Genomic DNA, 21,680 nt, shown 5'->3' on the forward strand with positions numbered 1-21,680 from the left:
CTGTTCAACTGAGGTTGTATTGCGAAAGATCAGATTTGTACATAATTTAGGTCCATATATGGGAGTGGACAAGATCATAAGATAATTAAGTAGATTCTATGTGATAAGATCTGAGTCACGTGAAGACTTTTTGGCTGCAGTGTGAACATACAGTCGTGGAAAAAATTATTAGACCACCCCTTGTTTTCTTCAATTTCTTGTTCATTTTAATGTCTGGTACAACTAAAGCTACATTTGTTTGGACAATATATTGATAACAACAAAAATAGCTCATAAGAGTTTAATTCAGAGCTGATATCCAAACATTGTCCATGTTTTCTTGATAATAACCAAAATCACTTACATCAATATCTATGGCGTTGTACTGACAAAAATAGTCCATGTTTTTTTTTTCTGTCTGTTTTAGTCACATGATACACACAGGAGTATTTATTTGATTTCATAACCTGTGTTTTTGATGACTTTTGATGGTCTAATAAGTTTTTCCGCGACAGTAGTCAGTCACATCGCTTTTATCTAAACTTATGCCGTAGCTGCTGATGTGGTTCATGTTTGAAACCACCACATATGAACATGTTTAAGTACGTAGATATTCATGAAATTAAAAACAAAACAAAACAATGGCACACTGAACATTATACGTAATATTTATTAGGGAGGTTTTCATTCAGTAACTGTTAGTAATGTTTTAGTTTTTCATTGATTTCATATACAAAACAGAGCCAGTGCAAAATGCTAGTGTTATAACATGTAAAAGCAGATGCATTCAGTGCAATAAGGAAAAGAAAAAAAAACAGGTCGTCTAAAGTCGAGTGGGTTCACCTGAGAGTCCCATGTACACAGGCACAATCTCTGTTTATACAGGTTAGAAAATTATGTATTATCCGTCACCAATGCACATTTCAGACTGTCATACACAGGAAAAATTACAGAGCATTTTTCTGGAGTCAAAAGTATTTTTCCCCAAAAACAGTAAATTTGGCTCTATATTGAGTTTGAAATGTATTTTTTTACTCTTTTTGGAGAGGGACTAAATGTAGCGTAAACTTTTCTTCAATTAGAGTAAATTTTACTCTACCCTGTTTAAAAAAAAAAAAAAAAGTAGAAAAAAACGAATCCCAGAGTAAAATTAGCTCTATATTGAGTTTGAAGTAACTTTTACTCTTTTTGGAGAGGGAGCAAATGTAGAGTAAACTTTTCTTCAATTAGAGTAAATTTGACTCTACCCTGTTTAAAAAAAAAAAAAGTAGAAAAGAAAAAACAAAATCCCAGAGTAAAATTAGCTCTATATTGAGTTTGAAGTAACTTTTACTCTTTTTGGAGATGGGAGTAAATGCAGAGTAAACTTTTCTTCAATTAGAGTAAATATGACCTCTCCCTGTTAAAAAAACAAAAGAAAAAAAAAAAAAAAAAAAGAAAAAAAAAATAGAAAAGAAAAAAAGAAATCCCAGAGTAAATTTGGCTCTACATGAGTTGAAGTAACTTTTACTATTTTTGGAGAGGGACTAAATGTAGAGTAAAAGTTTTTTTCAATAGAGTAAATTTTACTCTACCCTGTGAAAACAAAAAAAAAAAAAAAGTAGAAAAGAAAAAAAAAAAGAAATTCCAGAGTAAATTTGGCTCTATATTGAGTTTGAAGTAACTTTTACTCTTTTTGGAGAGGGACTAAATGTAGAGTAAAAGTTTCTTCAATTAGAGTAAATTTTACTCTAACCTGTAAAAAAAAAAAAAAAAAAAAAAAAAAAAAAGTAGAAAAGAAAAAAAGAAATTCAGAGTAAATTTGGCTCTATATTGAGTTGAAATAACTTTTACTCTTTTTGGAGAGGGACTAAATGAAGAGTAAATTTTCTTCAATTAGAGTAAATTTTATTTTAGCCTGTAAAAAAAAAAAAAAAAAAAGTAGAAAAGAAAATAAGAAATCCTACAGTAAATTTGGCTCTATATTGAGTTTGAAGTAACTTTTACTCTTTTTGGAGAAGGACTAAATGTAGAGTGAAATTTTCTTCAGTTACATTAAATTTTACTCCACCCTGTTAACAAAAAAAAAAAAAAAAGTAGAAAAAAAAATCCCAGTTGCAGCTCATGGAAAGACAACTTAATACAGAAGAATCACTTTACTTGAGTTTCCCTGAGGCACAAATTCACTTCTTCAGAACGTGTGTTTTTATACTTATATCACAGACAGAAGCTTTAGCACATGCTACCATGACACTCTGCGATCTCTCACGCCTTCAGTGGCTGCTCATTTCCTTCGTACATACGGTATGATACTCTCAGTAGCATGTGCGAATGAGGATGATGAACACGCACACAACTGTGATAATGGTTAGAGCTGAGAATAGAAAGATTAACCCAGCGAAGGTGGGGTTTGTCATGGGGGGGATCTCTGTCACATCAGATGGGATCATGTTGGACATACTCAGCATGTAGCCTAAACTCCAACCTATGCTGGTATTCTTTACCTGGAGGAAAGAAAAGAAAAAGAGAGGTTTTTTTTAGTTGTGTCTGATAAGTTGAGAACACACAATAGGCCTGTCACGAAACTACAAATTACAGCTACAATTAAAGCTTAAGGGCAAAGGATGAATCATAGAACATGTCTTTAACCCTCCAGTATCTGGGTGCGCCTTTTAGGCACAGTTTGCAGGTCGTTTTTAAAAAACTTCATATTATTTTTTACAATTTAATTAACAAAAGTTGTTCATTTTTGCATGATCTTTAATAATAATAATAATAATAATAATAAACTTTATTTGTATAGCACCTTTCATACAGAAATTGTAGCACAAAGTGCTTCACATTGATTGAAAAAATACAATATTAAAATACATTTAGATTTGATTAGAAATACAATAAAATAAAAATAAATATAAAAACAGCGCACATTAAAATATTTGATTATGCATAGAATTTTTGAAGTGCAAGAAATAAGATGAAATATGAGAAATACAATAAAATAAAAATAAAAGCAGCGCACATTAAATATTTGATTATACATAGAATTTTTGAAGTGCAAGAAATAAGATGAAATTTGAAATACAGTAAAATAAAAAAATAAAACAGAAATACAATTAAAATAAATAAAAATGAAAAACCGCACATTTCTGGTTCCTGAATTGTGACCCCATTTTTATCTCCTTCAAAGGCTAATGAGAATAAAATGTTTTTAATTTGGTTTTAAATATATTCAGTGAACCGGCTTCTCTAATGTCTTTGGAATTGTATTCCATAACTTTGGCGCCTAGTAGTATAGTTAGTATAGTTTAAAATTCTGGGGCACCAACTAAAATGTGCACATTGTAAACGAAGAAAATTACATGACTAGCATCTGTCTCCCAAGTGTGCCTAAAACGCACTATTTCTTCCATTTGATATGTACAATTAGGGCTGACCTTGATTTACAAAAATAAAATCAAATTAGAGCAGAAAAATAAATCAATGAATAATATTTAATAGTTTGATTTATAGGTGTGCATTTTACGCACACTTGGTGACAGATGCTAGTATTTTTGAACATTTGACCTGGCGTAAAAAATAAAAATGCAAATTAACCAATGTTGGGGTTAATCATTGACATATGCCAGGATGAAAAAATCAAATAATATGTAATCCACTTTTTATGTAGTATATATATATATTTTTTTTTTTTTTTGTTTTTGTTTTTGTTTTTGTTTTTTGCATCCAAAAAAATGGTTTGTTTACATTACAAACACGGCATTTAAAGGGTTAAAAAATGTGACAATTATTGAGTATTTGGTATTTTTATTTACGGCTTAAGTTGATGAAATAGAAAAAAGGTGTAAAAGAATTAAAAACAAACTGTATGAAAATTTTTTTGACATTATTCCACAAGTGTGCGAAAAAGGCACACTTGGTGCTTAGTAAGGGCCTTGCTGGACGGGATACCAAAGGGTTAAAGGGTGTTTTTTTGTAGATTCTTATATAGCAGAGGTGTCAAACTCATTTTCATTCAGGGGCCACATTCAGCTCAATTTGATCTCCAGTGGGCCGAACCAGTAAAATAATCACAGTAAAAAAAAAGTAAAATTCTATTGTGATCAAGTTTACGTCTACAAAGTTTCCTTAAAAATCTGAATAACATGAACAGTTCGAATTGTCTTAAGAAAAATAAGTGCAATTTTAACAATATTATACCTCAGTTTATCAGTTTATCATTTAAACATGTGCGTTACAATCGCACAAAACATTTAATACCAGGCAGAATATTGGTAAAATTAATTTTACTTTTCTTAAGACATTTCCATTTGTTCATATTTGTTCAGGTTATTCACATTTTTTGTAAAAGCATAGTTTGGTAATGTAAACATTTTTCATGTAATTTTACTTTTTTACACCAAAAAAACGGAGAAATTTAGGGTTGTCATTATTATAGGTTATAATGATAGTATTTACTGGTTCTGACCCATTTGAAATCTAATTGGACTGTATGTGGAACCTGAATTAAAATGATTTTGACATCATTGATTGTAATATCTTCAGTGTAATTTTTGCAGTTTTTCACAAATTCATCCCACGGACGGATTGGCCCCTTTGGGGCTGGATTTGGCCCCTGGGTCACATGTTTGACACCTGTGTTATATAGGGTCAAAACACTGTATTCGAAATCTCTCTTACAGGACATTTTAGAGACAATTTGACAGATACTGTTGCTAAATGACCTACATTTTTACTTTTATTTTCATTTTTGCTTAGTGGACATTAGGGATTATCCAAACAAGGAGCTGGCTTTATATTGAAATAACTGTTGGAATGGCATTTAATTAAAGTTCACTCTCTGCCGAACAGTGCTACAAATGCATTGAGTTGAAGTAAACTACTGATTTTGTCACAAGAAAGTTTGATATAATGTGTTAAATTTACATATTATATGATGCCGATGTTAGGTTTTGAACTGTAGTAGGTTACTTGTTACCCTGATAAATGTAATAACAATAACTGTATCACTTAAAATTACTATAACAGCAACATTAGATTACTTTTGGAATACTTTTCACACAAATCCAGCATAATTTATCTTCAAGCACCAAAAGGCATTTTAGTCCAATAACATGGACACTATCTTGGCATGGTTGGCTGTATATATCTCATGACTCCTTTGTTATTACTGATCTTAATGATAGAATTATATCCCCAAAATTGAGTTTTGGGGATTGTAATAGTTTGACTCCAAGCCAGATATAATTATGTGAATGTGATAACCATGATTGTTACTATCTTCAGTGTAATTTTTGCAATTTTTTCACCAAATTCATCCCACGGACGGATTGGACCCTTTTGGCGGGCCAGATTTGGCCCCTGGGTCACATGTTTGACACCTGTGTTATATAGGGTCAAAACACTGTATTCAAAATCTCTCTGATGGACATTTTAGATACAATTTGACAGATTACTGTTGCTAAATGACCTACATTTTTACTTTTATTTTCATTTTTGCTTTAGTTGGACCATTAGGGATTATCCAAAACAATGGAGCTGCTTTATATTGAAATAAATGTTGGAATGGCAGTCAATTAAAGTCGCTCTCTGACGGGGACTTTACTGTGTTTGGCCCTATTGGGTTTAATATAAAAAACACAGACTTTCACCAAACAGCACACTAACTGTCTTGTTAATGGGGCTGGAAAATGAGAACATCACCAGCTGTTGAACCATCTTTTTGTGTGACCACCATGTAATTTAGACAGTGCAGCTTTAATGTTCGAATTTATGAGAGCTTCTATCTTTCTTTATGACTCATGAGTGACATCATGTGAAGGCAGAGGAATCCCCTTTTGTTCAGTGAATTCCTTTGTGAATGATGCTCTGTATCCTCGGGGTATCCTCAGGCGATGCATTCCCTTCGCTTTTCACTCCGGCCTGTGCTTTTTTGTGCACAGGCGGTATTAGTATGTCAGACAGTGTGACAGCCGTCATTAATGGCTCCCAGTGGGTGGCCATTTCCACTTTGGGAGGTGTTAAATGCTCTTAAACACTTGTGTCTGAAAGTGAGAGGCTGGTGAAAGCTAAAGCGCAGTAACTCCCATCAAATTACCACCGGCAGATTCTCACATTTTCTCACATCATTAGCGTTAGAAGAATTCAAAAGTACAGAGAATATATAAAAAAAAAAAAAAAAAAAAACAGGGTAGATGCAGAGCTTATGCAGAAAACAGTAAAATCATGGTTATGTGTGACATGTTGTTCAACCCACCTCTTTTTCAAATGCTATGTTTTTCCAGGTTTCGTGGTCAAACTTGTATCCGTCCGCCAGCAAAGTGAAAACGTAGTGACCTGAATAGCAATAAGTCTTGAGGTATCTATCAGAGATCCACGTCTTTTGGGCCTTCAGCTGAAAGACAACATATAACAAATTTAGTCTGTGAGTAGACAGAACAGTGATACAAATGCACTGAATTGAAGGTAAAATATGATTTTGTTGCAAGAAAAGTGGATATAATGTGTTAAATTTACACATTGTGTGATGGGGATGTTAGTTTTGAACTGTAGTGGGTTAATGGTTTCCCTGTTAAAAATGTAATAATAACTACACGTAAAAAAAAAAAAAAATCTGTAATTTAACGAATTTTCACTGTTTATTTGACAGGTTTTTCCCGTGTTTTAAAGATACAGGAACTATCAATGAAATGACAAAAATAGACTGTGATTTTACATGTCAAATGGAAAATAACACGAAAAAAACTGTAACTGGGACTAACCATTAAAGTTTCCATTTTTAAGAATTTTTTTTCTTTTTTCACAGAAAAACACAGTTAAAATACATTTGCAAATGTATCATAATTTACAAATATTTCTTTTCTATTTATGAGATTAAACTGTTATTTTAAAGTTTAATACTGTAAAAAAAATAAATAAATAAATAAATAAAGCAAGATAAAATTACTGACAATTAACCATTAAAGAAGTATTGTTCTGTAAGTTTAACAAGGACTAGTTTGTTAATTGACAATATCTTGTGTAATTACAGGAGGTTTCACAACAAATGTTTGAATAAATGTATGTTTGTGAATGTATAACATGTATAAGCACTGCTAAACTGTCCAATACAGTTTTTATCAGTGGATTGTACAACTTAGTCTCATTGAAAATTATTTATATATTATTTAGGTAATTTGATTGTTTTAAGCATTGAAAATATTCTTTATTAAACATTAAAAGTCACAAAAAAAAAAGCAAAATCTTCATGTAAAGTTAGGGCAAAAAACTGTATTTTAATTTTGGAAAATCTGTATTTTATGAGATGTTCTATTTCCGTTATTTTACAGTATTTTTTCGGCACCCCTGCTGCCGGAATAATACCGTTTTTTTACTGTTTTTTTTTTGTTTTTTTTACAGTGTATATCACTTTCTTAAAATTAATATAACAGTAACATTTGATTACTTTTGGAATACTTCAACAAACCCAGAATAATTGAATTTTCAAGCACCAAAAGGCATTTTAGTCCAGTAACAGGACACTATCTTGGCATGGTGGCTATTAATATCTCATGACTCCCTTTGTTTTTTTCTGATATTACTTATATAATTATATCCCCGAAATCAAGTTTTGGGGATGTAATAGTTTGACTCCAACTGCCGCCAGATATAATTCATGTGAATGTGATAACTGGGACAGATTTGGTTGGATTTTTCTCCCCTCGGGTAACCAACATAGGGGACCCCTAATGGAAGAACCCTATGGATTTCAGCCTCTCTATGAGGATTATAAGTCATTTTTTTGTTGAAAATAAATTATTTGGACATAAATCAAGCAACAATAGGCCAATTGAGATCAAATTTGGTTCATATTGATCGTCTTACAAAGGCTATTTTCTGTTGAGTCATTTGGTGCCATTTTTTATTCACCTAGGTGGCGTTTCATGGGAAAAAAACTGGTTCTCGGACCATTATTCTGCCACTATCAAGTCAATGTAGCTCATATCGATTGTCTAACAATTATCGCAGATAGATTTATATATAGCAGAGGACTGGGGGGATTTCAGGGATATACCCAAGTTGTTGGCCCCCGACAGCATAAGCCTCATTACATGCTGTATCTGAGTAAAGATTACAAAAACGAATTTCTTCAATTACATATAAATATCTTCTCATCATCACTGATAACCTCGACAACCTGGTTCTGTTGGGGTTTTTAATAATAATAATAATAATAATAATAATAATAATAATAATAATGATAATAAAATAATAATAATAATAATATAATATAATAATAATAATAATAATAATAGCTTTATTTATATAGCACCTTTTGAAACAAAGTTTACAAAGTGCTTTGACAGACAAAGCAGAAGGGCACAACAGCAGGATACAAGATGCAGGTAAAAACACTAAAACAGAAGCAACACAATAAGAGGGATGTGTACAGCAAATCCAAGAACATGACACCAAATAAATTAAGTGAATCGGAGTAAAGAGGGCAGGGATAACGTAACATGATGCTGTCAAATCAATGTAAAAATGAAGAAATGAGATAAAGCAACATCATATATGAGAACATAAGTTAATAATCAAACAGGATAAAAATCAAATTTAAAAAATTAACCCTTTCATGCACAAATTATGAAAACCTTAATCAAAATTTTTTTTCTGAGTGTTTTGTTCCTCTTTAGGCATGAAAAAAAAACTATGTGATAGAAAAATTTCTTCTGAAAAATAAATTTAAAAATAAAAAAATAAAAATTATTTTGAAAATTAAAAAAATACCTAAAAAATTAAAAATAAATTTAAAAAAATTCTTATGAACCTATTTTTCATGAAGTTGCAAAAATGTCCACTCAGCTGGACACCACACGTTTAATTCTTGATGCACAGAAACATGTATTTACTGATAAATTGTGTGAAAACTATGGGGAGGGCTTATGATTCTGGGGGTTTATGCTCAGGAGAGATCTACATAATGTTACCAATTCATGTCAGAAAAGATATGTAGTGTCTTAAAACTTTAATAAAGACATGTGTAAAAAAAAAAAAAAAAAAAAAAAAAAATAATAATAATAAAAATAAAATAAAATAAAAAAAAAAATCCATGCATATACAAGAGAACAGCTGTAGAATAGCTGTCCACTGTAGTGACCAATATGCATGAAAGGGTTAAAATCAAAAATTAAAAGGGACAAACATCACATAAAAGCAAGTCTGTAAAAATGTGTTTTAAGAAGTGATTTAAAAGATGTCACTGATTCCACAAGCGTTATCTCCTCAGGCAGGCCGTTCCAAAGTCGAGGGGCCCTGATGGAAAAGGCCCGGTCACCTTTAGATTTAAGCCTTGACTTTGGGACAGCCAGGAGCCCTCTGCCCCCCGAGGATCTAAGGCTGCGTACTGGCTCATAGTCAACTAGCATCTCATCTATATAGCTAGGGGCCAGGCCTGTTCGGGCTTTAAAAGTGATCACACTGTAAGCCCGGAATTTGTATTTACTAAAATGCTTTAATTACAATGCACTTAAATGATTTAAGTTTTATGATGTTACTATAAAATGTTAAGTATATTCTACTAATTTGTAGACATAGTCGAAAGTACGAAAAAGTTTAAGTTGAATGGAATTAAATCACTAAGTTTTAGTCATGAAAACACCTTTTTATCTTCGCATTGCATTGTGGGTATTGGGTATGCTGTTGAAAATGTGTTATTTTTCTGTGCAGGGGTTGTGGTGTTAGTGTTAATTTGGATTTAATGTGTGTATGGCAGTGTTTATTGGCCTTTTTGTGTTTGTTTTTGTATTTTTGTAGAGCTGCACCATGAGTCAGAACCAGAGGAAGAACAGTGGCTTTCCTGTTCATCTAAGACTGTTATCGTACCATGGAAATCTTAATGTCTTATCAAATTAGAAGCACTTCCAATACTAGCAAATGACTTTAAACTGACTTCCATTCATCCTATAATGTACGAAGTTGAATAATTTGATAACTATATAGGTCAGAAAAAGGATTTTGAGTTTGATTATCTTAAAAAAAGTTATTTAACAGTGGTAAATTAATCTGGCTGCAATTGAGAAGATTAGTCAGTGTAACCTAAAATGCTGAGTTGAATGGTTGGATAGTGGGGTTAATTTTTTACAACAGATTTAAAGTACAAATAACTTGTCTTTTAGTGTTTTCTACTTAATAGTTTAAGTTCAATACTTTTAGCATTAACCCTTTCATGCATGAATTATGAGAACCTTAGTCAAGATTTTTTTTCCTGAGTGTTTTTATTCCACTTTAGGCATGAAAAAAAAAACAATGTGATTGAATTTTTTTTTTTTTTTAAATCAATCTGTTTTTCATGGAGTTACAAACATGTTCACTCAGCTACACCATGAATTTTATTCTTGAAGCAAAGAAACATGTATTTAAAACCCAATATCATAAAGTGATATGAAAACAGTGAAATGAAACCATGTTTAATGCAGCTAATCTGATGTTTTCTCACATTTTAACATATTCTAATTCTAGTTATTACTCACTTCATGGAGATAATATGCAAAAAATAAATATTAACAATTGATTTCCACTCAAGAACCAATCAAGAACAGCAAAATTACAATAATGGTATGAATTGCAGTGTATGAGATGATGCGTAAGTGTCCACTGTGTTGGTTGATATGGAACTAAAACAACAAAATCCATGAATATACAAGAGAACAGCTGTAGAATAACCGTCCACTGTAGTGACCGCTATGCATGAAAGGGTTAAAGTTGAACCTACTTAAACCAACTGACTAGTCGATCATTACTCAAATCATTTAAGTGCAATCACTTGCCTCAAATTTTTGGAGTAAACTCTACTTATCCGGGCTTACAGTGCAGTGAAATCTTAAAATCAATTCTAAAACACATAGGAAGCCAATGGAGGGATGCCAGGACAGGATAGGGGTGATGTGATGTCACCTGTTAAAACCAGTTTTTCCTTCTGTAATCTAGGTTTTTTTGGACCCGTTCCTGTACACTGTAAGCCCGGATAAGCAGAGTTTACTCCAAAAATTTGAGGCAAGTGATTGCACTTAAATAATTTGAGTAATAATCGACTAATCAATTGGTTTAAGAAGGTTCAACTTTGATGCTAAAAGTATTGAACTTAAACTATTAAGTAGAAAACACTAAAAGACAAGTTATTTGTACTTTAAATCTGTTGTAAAATCAACCCCACTATCCAACCATTCAACTCAGCATTTTAAGTTACACTGACTAACTTTGTCAATTGCAGCCAGATTAATTTATCATTGATTAAACAACCTTTTTTACAGTACTCAAACTTAGAATTCTATTCCTGACCATAACAATTCTGAAATCATTCAACTTAATATATTACAGCATGAATAAAAGTTAGTTTAATGTCTTTTGTCAGTATAAGAGGAGCTTGTAATTTGACAAGATATTAAAATTTTCACTGTACAATAACAGTCTCAGATGAACAGGAAAGCCATTGTTCTTCCTCTGGCTCTGACTCATGGTGCAGCTCTACAAAAATACAAAAACAAACACAAAAAGGCCAATAAACACTGCCATACACACATTAAATCCAAATTAACACTAACACCACAACCCCGCTGAACCCATGCACATAAAAATAACACATTTTCAACAACATGCCCAATACCCACAATGCAATGCGAAGATAAAAAAGGTGTGGTCATGACTAAAACTTAGTGATTTAATTCCATTCAACTTAAACTTTTTCGTACTTTTGACGATGTCTACAAATTAGTAGAATATACTTAACATTTTATAGTAACATCATAAAACTTAAATCATTTAAGTGCATTGTAATTAAAGCATTTTAGTAAATACAAATTCCAGGCTTACAGTGTAGGATCTGTTGGTTTTCCTCTGCAAAAACTCTTTTTACACTAGATTTCCTCTCATGTTCTTCCTTTCTCCCTTTAACCTTCAGTAGAACCAACCTGTGTCCATTCTGTTTCACAAAATTTCGTTATTGAGGCGTTGAATTTATCAAGATCCGGTGGGCCTTCTATTTGCATAGCCCTGTTAGTGTAGAAGAAACCTGCATATGCCTGTAGAAACATATAAAAAACTGTAAGTCATTTTGCATCTTCATCAGTACACATCCATATAATATCCAGTGATTCTCACCATAAAATCTCCAACCACCGGTGGCTGCTCAACCCCATCGAAAGAACACTGGGTTGCAGAACAGGTGTCGAAATCAAATATAGACTTCACTATCCTTTCACACTTTTCCGAGCTGCCTTCTCCCTCCATGAAGAGCTCTTGGTCTGGGTTGTAGTTTTTCGGCTTCGTCGTGCATGTTGTGTCATAAATGGATGAAGCCTTCATGGTGACGTTAAAACCCGTTGGATAGCAGGGGTTCATGATACGGTTTGGGTTGGGTGCAGCCTATAAAGTTTAAAATGAAGAATTGTAAATATGGAGGAAATTCAAGTGGAGCACAGGAAATAATATGACAGGATGAGATAAGAAAGAAGAGTTTGGGCACTATTTCTATGAAGCATTCACCAATATCAGCTGCTGATTTTATTGCATATTAGACCATGCTTTTTTTTAACTTAACCAATAAAGACCCAGTGCTAAATAGTTTTTTTCTCTGTATTTAACTTTTCTTATGTGATTTACCACCATTTACTCTAATATTATACTCAATGTTTTGCATTTTTAAGTGAATATCAGGTATTTTTACTGGATTTAATTTACTGATTATGTAGATATTCACTGAAGCTCAAATTAAAGTTAAGGGTTATTATATCAAAAACAGACAAAACTGAAGAAAATATGACTTTTTCAGTCAAATATATCATTAACTGAACATAAAGTATGTCCATCCACTGTCATTGATCCAATTCCATGGGTTTTACTGGTGAATAAATGTTACTGAAGATCACAGTGTTTCCATGGTAACTACGGAGCTTCTGAACTTCCAAATGGGTCATATCTGATGACCATGAAACAGTTTTTTTTACACCAGTTATTTACATGTACTGATAGAATCAATGGATCAATAGGTTTTAAACATTTTAGATCAGTAGATGGTTTTGGTTGCTGGTGGATCTTTGGGTCTTTACGGGTTAAAAAACATTATCCTAAAGAGATTTTAGGAGCTTGTGCATTTTATAATCCATCCTAATAGCACAGCACAGCATTTTTCATCCTCCACACTTGCTATTACTTAAAAAAATACGCTTTAAGTTACCAGAAATAATGCATTTCTCCCAGACTAGCTTGACGACGTTCAAGTGAAATCAATACTCATAAGAACATAATGCATCCTTGACTTGTCTCCTTTTGCCTGTTAACACCCGTGGGACTGCAGTGTTCACTCATCAGTTCTTAACTAATGGAGTTTGACTTGCACAGGCATGCAAAAAACAAAAACAAAAAAACACACACACTCAAATATACACACAGATACACATGTGCAAACTCAGGAAAGAGCATCACCACATATATATTCTGCACGTCTTCAGTAATAGACGTCATTTTTTAACTAATGTAAGACAAGTTGTGTACCTCAACAACCTTAGCCAGGACCCTCTTCTCAGCTTCATTTTTGCCATAGCAGAGGAAGCTGTGTGTGTAGACATTGTAGGGGTATCCGTATAACTTGACTTCCATGTAATCTGGACCAATGAGATCCTCATTGACTGCAAAGGCAATCTGAGTCGACGCCCCGCCAAGATCCATGGATCCAACTGTCTTTGCTCCGTCTGGGTGGATGTATTTATTCCACAGATTTCTCTGCAAAGATAATATAAAGGGGGTTGAGTATGATAACATATGGTGCCATCAAGTAGCATGTTTGTGTAGTAATTATTAAGAAAACAGAGGCAAAGTGAAATTAGAGACTTTCTCAGCCTCATCAGATCTGGCTTTTTCCCCTTTTATTACTTTCATAAATGGAATCAGGGTCAATACACTGTAAGCCCGGATAAGTAGAGTTTACTCCAAAAATTTGAGGCAAGTGATTGCACTTAAAGGATTTGAGTAATGATTGACTAATCGATTAGTTTAAGTAGGTTCAACTTTAATGCTAAAAGTATTGAACTTAAACTATTAAGCAGAAAACACTAAAAGACGAGTTATTTGTTCTTTAAATCTGTTGTAAAATCAACCCCACTATCCAACCATTCAACTCAGCATTTTAGCTTACACTGACTAATTTTCTCATTGCAGCCAGATTAATTTATCATTGATTAAACAACTTTTATCAAGTTAATCAAACATAATCCTATTCCTGACCATAGTTACACAATTACTCAATTTATCACATAGTAGCATGAACAGGAGTTAGTTCAAAGTCACTTACCAGTATAGAAAGTGTTTTTAATTTGACAAGGTACTAGTTTCTTTATGTACAATAACAATCTTAGATGAACAGTAAACCTATTGTTCTTCCTCTGGCTCTGACTCATGGTGCATCGCTACAAAAATACAAAAACAAACACAAAAAGGCCAATAAACACTGCCATACACACATTAAATCCAAATTAACACTAACACCACAACCCCGCTGAACCCCTGCACAGAAAAATAACACATTTTCAACAACATGCCCAATACCCACAATGCAATGTGGAGATAAAAAGTGTGGTCATGACTAAAACTTAGTGATTTAAACTCTTTCGTACTTTTGACTATGTCTACAAATTAGTAGAATATACTTAACGTTTATAGTAACATCATAAAACTTAAATCATTTAAGTGCATTGTAATTAAAGCATTTTAGTAAATACAAATTCCGGGCTCACAGTGTATAATTTGATCTTTTTTTTTTTTTTTTTTTTTTTTTTTTTTACAAGAATTGACATTACAAAAACTTGAAAAATTTGAGCCTTTTAGGAAAGAAAAATGAACTAAAACTCCAGTGTCCAGTGCAACCTTTACTGAAACCTATCCACACAGTGCATTTATTAAATATTCATGTGAATATTCATGTAATCACTTATTTTACATTATTTCTTTAATTGGCATTAACTTTGAGACATTTGTTTTCACTTTAACATTAAGGAGTTTCTTTGTAAATGGGTGCTTCGATGAAATGGGTTCATTTTTTGGTATCTGGCACTTTACCAGCTTTTTAGACCCAATAATAAAACAGAAATTCAGACATATGTCCCCCCAGGATGTACCTAATGATGACCTCAGATAAATGAAAAAAAATTATACTCTTGTTCTGAGCCATCTCAAAATTAATGAATTTTTAATAAAATATTGGAGCCAAAAAAACAGAACCAAAATTGTGACATGAAAAGCTACCTAGGTGTCAGTGCATTTGATCTGGAAAACATGGCTTGAAATAGTCTTATATACCGCTATAAATAAAGACCCTGTGTTAAATTTGTCGATCCTAGTGGTTTTTCTAATCCAGACATGTGGGTTTTTCATGAATCTCAGTCTCATTCCAGGTTTTGTATGTAACCCACCGTGTCCACTTGTGTTACATGCAGAACCTGCCCATTTAAACAAATAAAAATCGCAAATGATATTTCAACAGTGGTCATTTTGTGAAACACTCTGCCTTGCACAGTTAGTTTGATTCCCATAATGTACCTGTGAGAGAATAAAAAGATATGTAAAAAAAACAAAAAGTAGTGAGTAATTTTCATGTTCTTTTGACTGCGTTACATACAGATTTTCATATTAAATATAATGTAAAACAATATAAAAATCTGTTTTATCTGAAAAATAGTTTCTCTTTTATCTCAGTAAGTACTTATTTTAAAAATGGACCCAAAGTGCTTCCAAACTTGCCTCATAACATTAGTCTACATCTGGTTTGAATTTTTACCCCCATGTCCTGTTTTTAGGGACCAGTTTTATAGAAGCACCCAAACTCTTGTTAAAAAAAAAAAAAAAAAAAATCCATCTGATATTGACCATGATTCAATAAATGGGGAGAAGACTTTATAATCTAAACACATTTCACTGAGATTAATCTAGATTCCAAGTATCTTGTTCTCATCTTACCGTCAGAAAGTTTCCCATGAGGTAGTTGACGGTGATCCACCCGTACACTCCTGACCGGTGATAATGGAGGCATCTTGGAAGGCGAAGGGTAGAGAACCTAGATATTCCCTCAGACTGGTCATGATTTCTTTGGACCTATTTTCATCCTTTTCCCTTAAAACAAAGCAGAAAATGACAGATGATTTCAGACGCCTCTGGGAACAAGAGCACTCAGTAACAGACAGGAAAGTTAGTTCCCAGTGGTTGTTATTAGTGCATGAGTATTAATTGTATCCCATAATATTATGCCAGTAGATCACACCAATTAAATATTAGAAAGTGTACAAAAATCCAATCATCCATAGAACTAGTGGCCTATGACTGATCTGTTCCTCCAGTACTTTGTTAACCCTTTCATGCACAGTGGTCACTCCAGTGGACAGTTCTTCTGCATCTGTCCTCTTGTATTCACGGGTTTTGTTGGTTTAGTTCCATATCAGCCACAGTGGACACTCATGCCCCATCCCATACACTGACATTCAGACCATTACTATCACTTTGCTGTTCTTGATAAACCTGATCTGCACTAACATGTTTGAGTGCAAACCACTTGTTTTTTGTCAGACACAAAGGTTTTTTTCATGTTATCTCCATGAAATGAGTAATAACTAGCATTAGAATATGTTAAATGTGAGAAAACATCAGATTAGGAGCATTAAACATGTTTTTATTTCATTATTTTCATATCACTTTCTTACAGAAGAGGATTAGGGCCACTGGAAAATAAAAAAAAAAGGTGTAGTATATGTATATATATATATTTTTATTATTATTCTGAGGAAAAAAGTAAGAATTCTGACTTTAAACTCCAAATTCAGACTTTTTTTTTTTTTTTCAGAATTCTGACTTTAATCTCAGAATTCTAAATTTGTTCTCCAAATTCTGACTTTTTTCTCACAACTCTGACTTTAATTTCAGAATTCTGACTTTTTTTATCATAATAATAAGAAATACATACTGGGCCTTAGTTTATTGTATTTTTTCCAGTGGCCCTAATTCTCTTCCGTACTTTCTGATATTGGGTTTTAACCCTTTCATGTGCAAATTATTATTATTAGTCAAGATTTTTTTTATTGAGTGTTTTTATTCCTCCTTAGGCATGAAAAAAAATTCCGATCAAGTTTTTTTTCCTCATGGAAATACGAAAATGTCCATGCATTTAATTTTTGAAGTAAAGAAACATAAACCCAATATCAGAAAGTGAGATGAAAACAATGAAATAAAAACATTTTAATGCTGCTAATCTGATGTTTTCTCACATTTTAACATATTCTAATGCTAGTTATAACTCACGTCATGGAGATAATATGCAAAAAAAACAACAACAACAACTTTTTGTGTAACAAATAACAATTGATTTACACTAAAACATGTTACTCCAGAGGTTTATCAAGAACAGCAAAGTTACAGTAATGGTGTGAATTACAATGTATGGGATGATGCATAAGCGTCCACTGTGTTGGCTGATATGGAACTAAAACAACAAAACCCATGTATATACAAGAGAGCAACTGTAGAATAACTGTCCACTGTAGTGACCACTATGCATGAAAGGGTTAAAACACATTTCTTTACTTCAAAAATTAAATGCGTGGACATTTTTGTAACTCCATGAAAAAAAAAAAAAAAAAACCATCACATTGTTTTTTTCATCCCTAAGGGGCAATAAAAACACTCAAAAAAAAAAAAAAATCTTGCCCAAGGTTCTCAGAAGTCATGCATGAAAGGGTTAATAATGTAAAAAAAAAAAAAAAAAAAAAAAAAAAACGCCAAAATATACATTTATACATTTTCTTACTGTAGCAGTCTCATCCCAGCTGTAGCTCCAAGAAAAAGAGGAGTGCTTTTGTGTTTTTCAGCAGGAATTTTTTCAGTGATATTGTCCATGCAGGTTTTGAAACCCTCCCACGATGCAGCATCTTTCTCCGGGTCAGTTTTCATCTCTGAAATACCATCACCTGTGGGCACAAAGCCAAAATGAAATGATCTTCCCTTGCACTGCACTAAACCTACGACGTTAAGTGCATGAGCAAATGTGTTTTTAACATGTTTACTGTGGACGGTTTATGGGGGATGGCTCAAATGTCAAAGAATGAGCTTCTCTTTTCTCTGCACGTACTTCCGTTTCTCATAGTATTTCATATTTTGTTTCCATTTCAGTTCTTGCATTTATTTCATAACTCTGTAAACGACAAATGTAAAACAAATGTACATGCAAAACAACCTTTTACAGTAGATTTTATTCACTCACCAGCAACTCTACAGTTCATTAACTCTGACACCACTCCTGTTTCATTCTCCTTCTCTCCTGGCCACTCATATAGGAACACATTTGATCGAGATGAACCTGAATCTATGACTATGCCGTACTGTAAAAAAAGGAGACAGAAAAAGAAGATGAAGTCATGTTATCAGGTTAAGTTTTTGTTTGTGAGTCTAATGCACGTCAGAAAATCCATTAGATGTTACGAAACGGAGGCTTTTAACCTTGTATTAAATATAAAGGAGTTGCATCTATCAATTTTTTTAATACACTGGAAAAAATCTAAATCTTACCAAGTGTTTTTCTCATTTCTTGTCCAAATATCTCATCACACTTAAAATAAGACAGAATCACCTAAAGAGGAACTTTTCAGTTAGATATAAGAACTTATTTTTAGACAATTGTTCTTTTTTTCCCCCACAATATTTTATAAGTATTTAAGTTTTATAATGAAAGGTAAAGCAAGTAAATAATAATATACATAAAGAACATGAATCAAAACAATACAAACACTCTTCCACACATCCATTCACACCACACAGACTTTCACCAAATGATATACAAATTATTTAAAAACATACATACATTTTGATGAATATTGTACATACATGTTAAAAAATTAATACAGTAATCATGATAATAATAATAAAAATAAAATAAAATAAAACAGTAACAATTTGCATGACATGTCCCTATTTTCCTTTAGACCAGGGGTGTCAAACTCATTTTGGTTCAGTTCCATATTCAGCCCAATTTGATCTCAAGTGGGTCAGACCAGTAAAATAATGAATTAATAACCTATAAATAATGACAAATCCAAGTTTTTCTTTTTATTTTAGTACAAGAAAATCCACAATTAAATTCTGAAAATATTTACATTTTACAAAAAAGATGTGAATAACCTGAAAAAACTGAAATTTCATTTGAAAAATTAGTGCAATTTTAACAGTATTATGCCTCGACTTATTATTATACATGTACTTTACACACAATGTTACATAAACATTTGGTAACAGGCAGAATATTGTTAAAATTTTGGAGTTTGGAACTAAAATTTGAACAATTTCTACAATATTCCATCTATTATTATTAACACAACTACAGATCACAGTAGTACAAAACATTTAGTAACAGGCAGAATATTGTTCAAATTGCACATTTTGGGTTGTTCATCTTTTATTCATGTATTTATTTGCATTTTATTGTGAAAGAATTGTTTTGTAAATGTAAATATTTTCACAGTGTAATCTTATTTTTTTCACCTCAATTTTTTCCACATAATTTTTCACAAAGAAAATTTGTAGTTGTCATTATTTATGGGTTATCGTGTTGTTATTTTTACTGTAGATCACATTGGTCTGTATGTGGAACCTGAACCAAAATGATTTGGACAACCTGGACTGTTCAGGTTAATTTTTGCACTTTCATCCTGCGGACCGGAATGGAACCTTTGGCGGGCCAGATTTGGCCCTCGGGCCGCATGTTTGACACCTGTGCTTTAGACCATAGTTACTGAAAATCTTATTTCAAGAAATCTTACCAAGATAATTTTCACTTGTTCCATTGGCAGTTTTGTTTTCCTTGAATTAAGCCAAAAAAAAAAAAAAAATCTTGAATTAAGCAAAAAAATCTGCCAATAGAGCAAGTGAAAATTATCTTGGTAAAATTTCTTGACATAAGATTTTCAAGATTTATCGCCTAAAAATAAGTTCTTATATCTCACTGAAAAGTTCCTCTTTAGGTGATTATGTCTTATTTTAAGTGTGATGAGATATTTGGACTAGAAATTAGAAAAATACACTTGGTTAGGTTTGGATTTTTTGCAGTGTATCAATTTCTTTTAACAACCTCTACATGGTCTACACCTGGGGTCACCAGTCCTGGTCCTGGAGGGCCAGTTTCCCGCATGTTTTAGATGTTTCCCTCTTCCTGCACACCTGAATTCCCCAGAGCTTGATGACATCATTTGCTTATCATTTGAATCAGGTGTGTTGGAAGAAGGAAATATCTAAAACATGCAGGACACTGGCCCTCGAACACCAGGACTGGTGACCCCTGGTCTACCCGGACCACCGTCAGTCATTAACCCTTTAGCCCCTGAGACATTTTTCCAGGTAAAGGTGCTGCTGTGAGTATGTGCTTGTGTTCCTTTTCTTCAGTGGTTTTGTTTTACTGTGTGTTTTAGGCTCAAAACAGGGTGAAATAACAGAAAAAGACAAAGAGAGGAATTGAAGTTTGACAGGTTTTTACTAAAGAAGGCACTCAGAATGTACATGAATAAGAGATTTAGGATGTTGGACATGAACTGTGAACTGGAACACATTGAAAAACAACAAGGATTTGAATTTTGGGCCAGTAGTTTGTGTTATGGGGTTCTTTTTTTCTAAATCAGTGAATCAGCTTTTTGGCATCTGGTTGAACTTCAAAAAACACAGTCAAAAGTCAGTAAAAATACAGTATTAAAAAAAAAAACAAAAAAACAAAAAAACAAATCCTAAACTGTCTATTTTTACAGCGAGTTGGTCTCACTTACTGTTCTGTGTTTTACCCCCATAACACAGGCAGTGGGGGGTGTACTGAGCATGCTCAGATGTCTATGAAAAGCATAAGGTCCATTCTATCAGCACGTTTTGAAATTGTAACTATTAAGCAAACGATCGAAATTGTATGAATATTTAAAATAAATCATACATTCAGAATGATCACCACAGACACATCAGGGGTTAAAGGGTTACGCTGACCGATGAGAAAAACCTGTTCCTGGACCCTAACATCTGGATAACACCTGTCATCACCTTCACTCTCAGAATAAAAGGAAGATAAGTTATTCAGTCAAATCTTACACATTTGTCTCTGACTTTCTTGCACGTTTTGGCATTTTAACTGTAATGCAGTGGTTCTCAAACTTTTTACAGTGGAGTACCCCCTGACATACACTTTTTTAGCTAATTACCCCCAACTCTCGCCTCAGCGTTAATTGAAAAAAAAAATTGGCAAAATCTGTCCCTGTGCCAAAGGTGTCTGTTTGTATTTTCAAAACTTTGTAAACAAACAACATATTTAACTGTAATATATAAAAAAAACACATTTTTAAAGTAGATTTTGTGTGCAAAATATAAACTGAAAAGTGCCCTCTTTCATTGATAAGAAAAATAAAATAATTGGTTAATAATTAATAAATGAGCCTTCCATTAACAAAAAGTAATTACTTAGCGACTCAAATCAACTCATTTTGAATAATATAAAATAGAAATGTTCTTAAAATGTTACCAAAGCTTAAACAAGATGATTAACAGTAAAACTATTACATGAATGTATTTATTGTGTTTTGTATTTCAGCATTAATTCTCATTATTTATTTTGTATTTAGTACATGATGACTTATTTAATGTATTTTTCTGAAAAAAATTCAAGTACCCCTTGGGCTTCCTCCAAG

General features: G+C 32.6%; 1 protein-coding gene across 1 annotated transcript in view; it reads right to left on the reverse strand.

The window, feature by feature from the left end:
- Positions 1–2,028: 2,028 nt before the first annotated feature.
- The window catches only part of entpd3 (ectonucleoside triphosphate diphosphohydrolase 3), a 31,135-nt gene continuing 11,483 nt past the window's right edge, over positions 2,029–21,680 (reverse strand). The window contains 9 exon segments of the mRNA XM_030157051.1: positions 2,029–2,462; positions 6,212–6,349; positions 11,904–12,014; positions 12,094–12,357; positions 13,486–13,713; positions 15,943–15,989; positions 15,992–16,095; positions 17,780–17,939; positions 18,233–18,350. Coding sequence (XP_030012911.1) covers positions 2,274–2,462; positions 6,212–6,349; positions 11,904–12,014; positions 12,094–12,357; positions 13,486–13,713; positions 15,943–15,989; positions 15,992–16,095; positions 17,780–17,939; positions 18,233–18,350 — 1,359 coding nt within the window. The 3' untranslated portion in view covers positions 2,029–2,273.

Source organism: Sphaeramia orbicularis, chromosome 16 (assembly GCF_902148855.1).
Source record: "Sphaeramia orbicularis chromosome 16, fSphaOr1.1, whole genome shotgun sequence".
NCBI lineage: Eukaryota > Metazoa > Chordata > Actinopteri > Kurtiformes > Apogonidae > Sphaeramia > Sphaeramia orbicularis.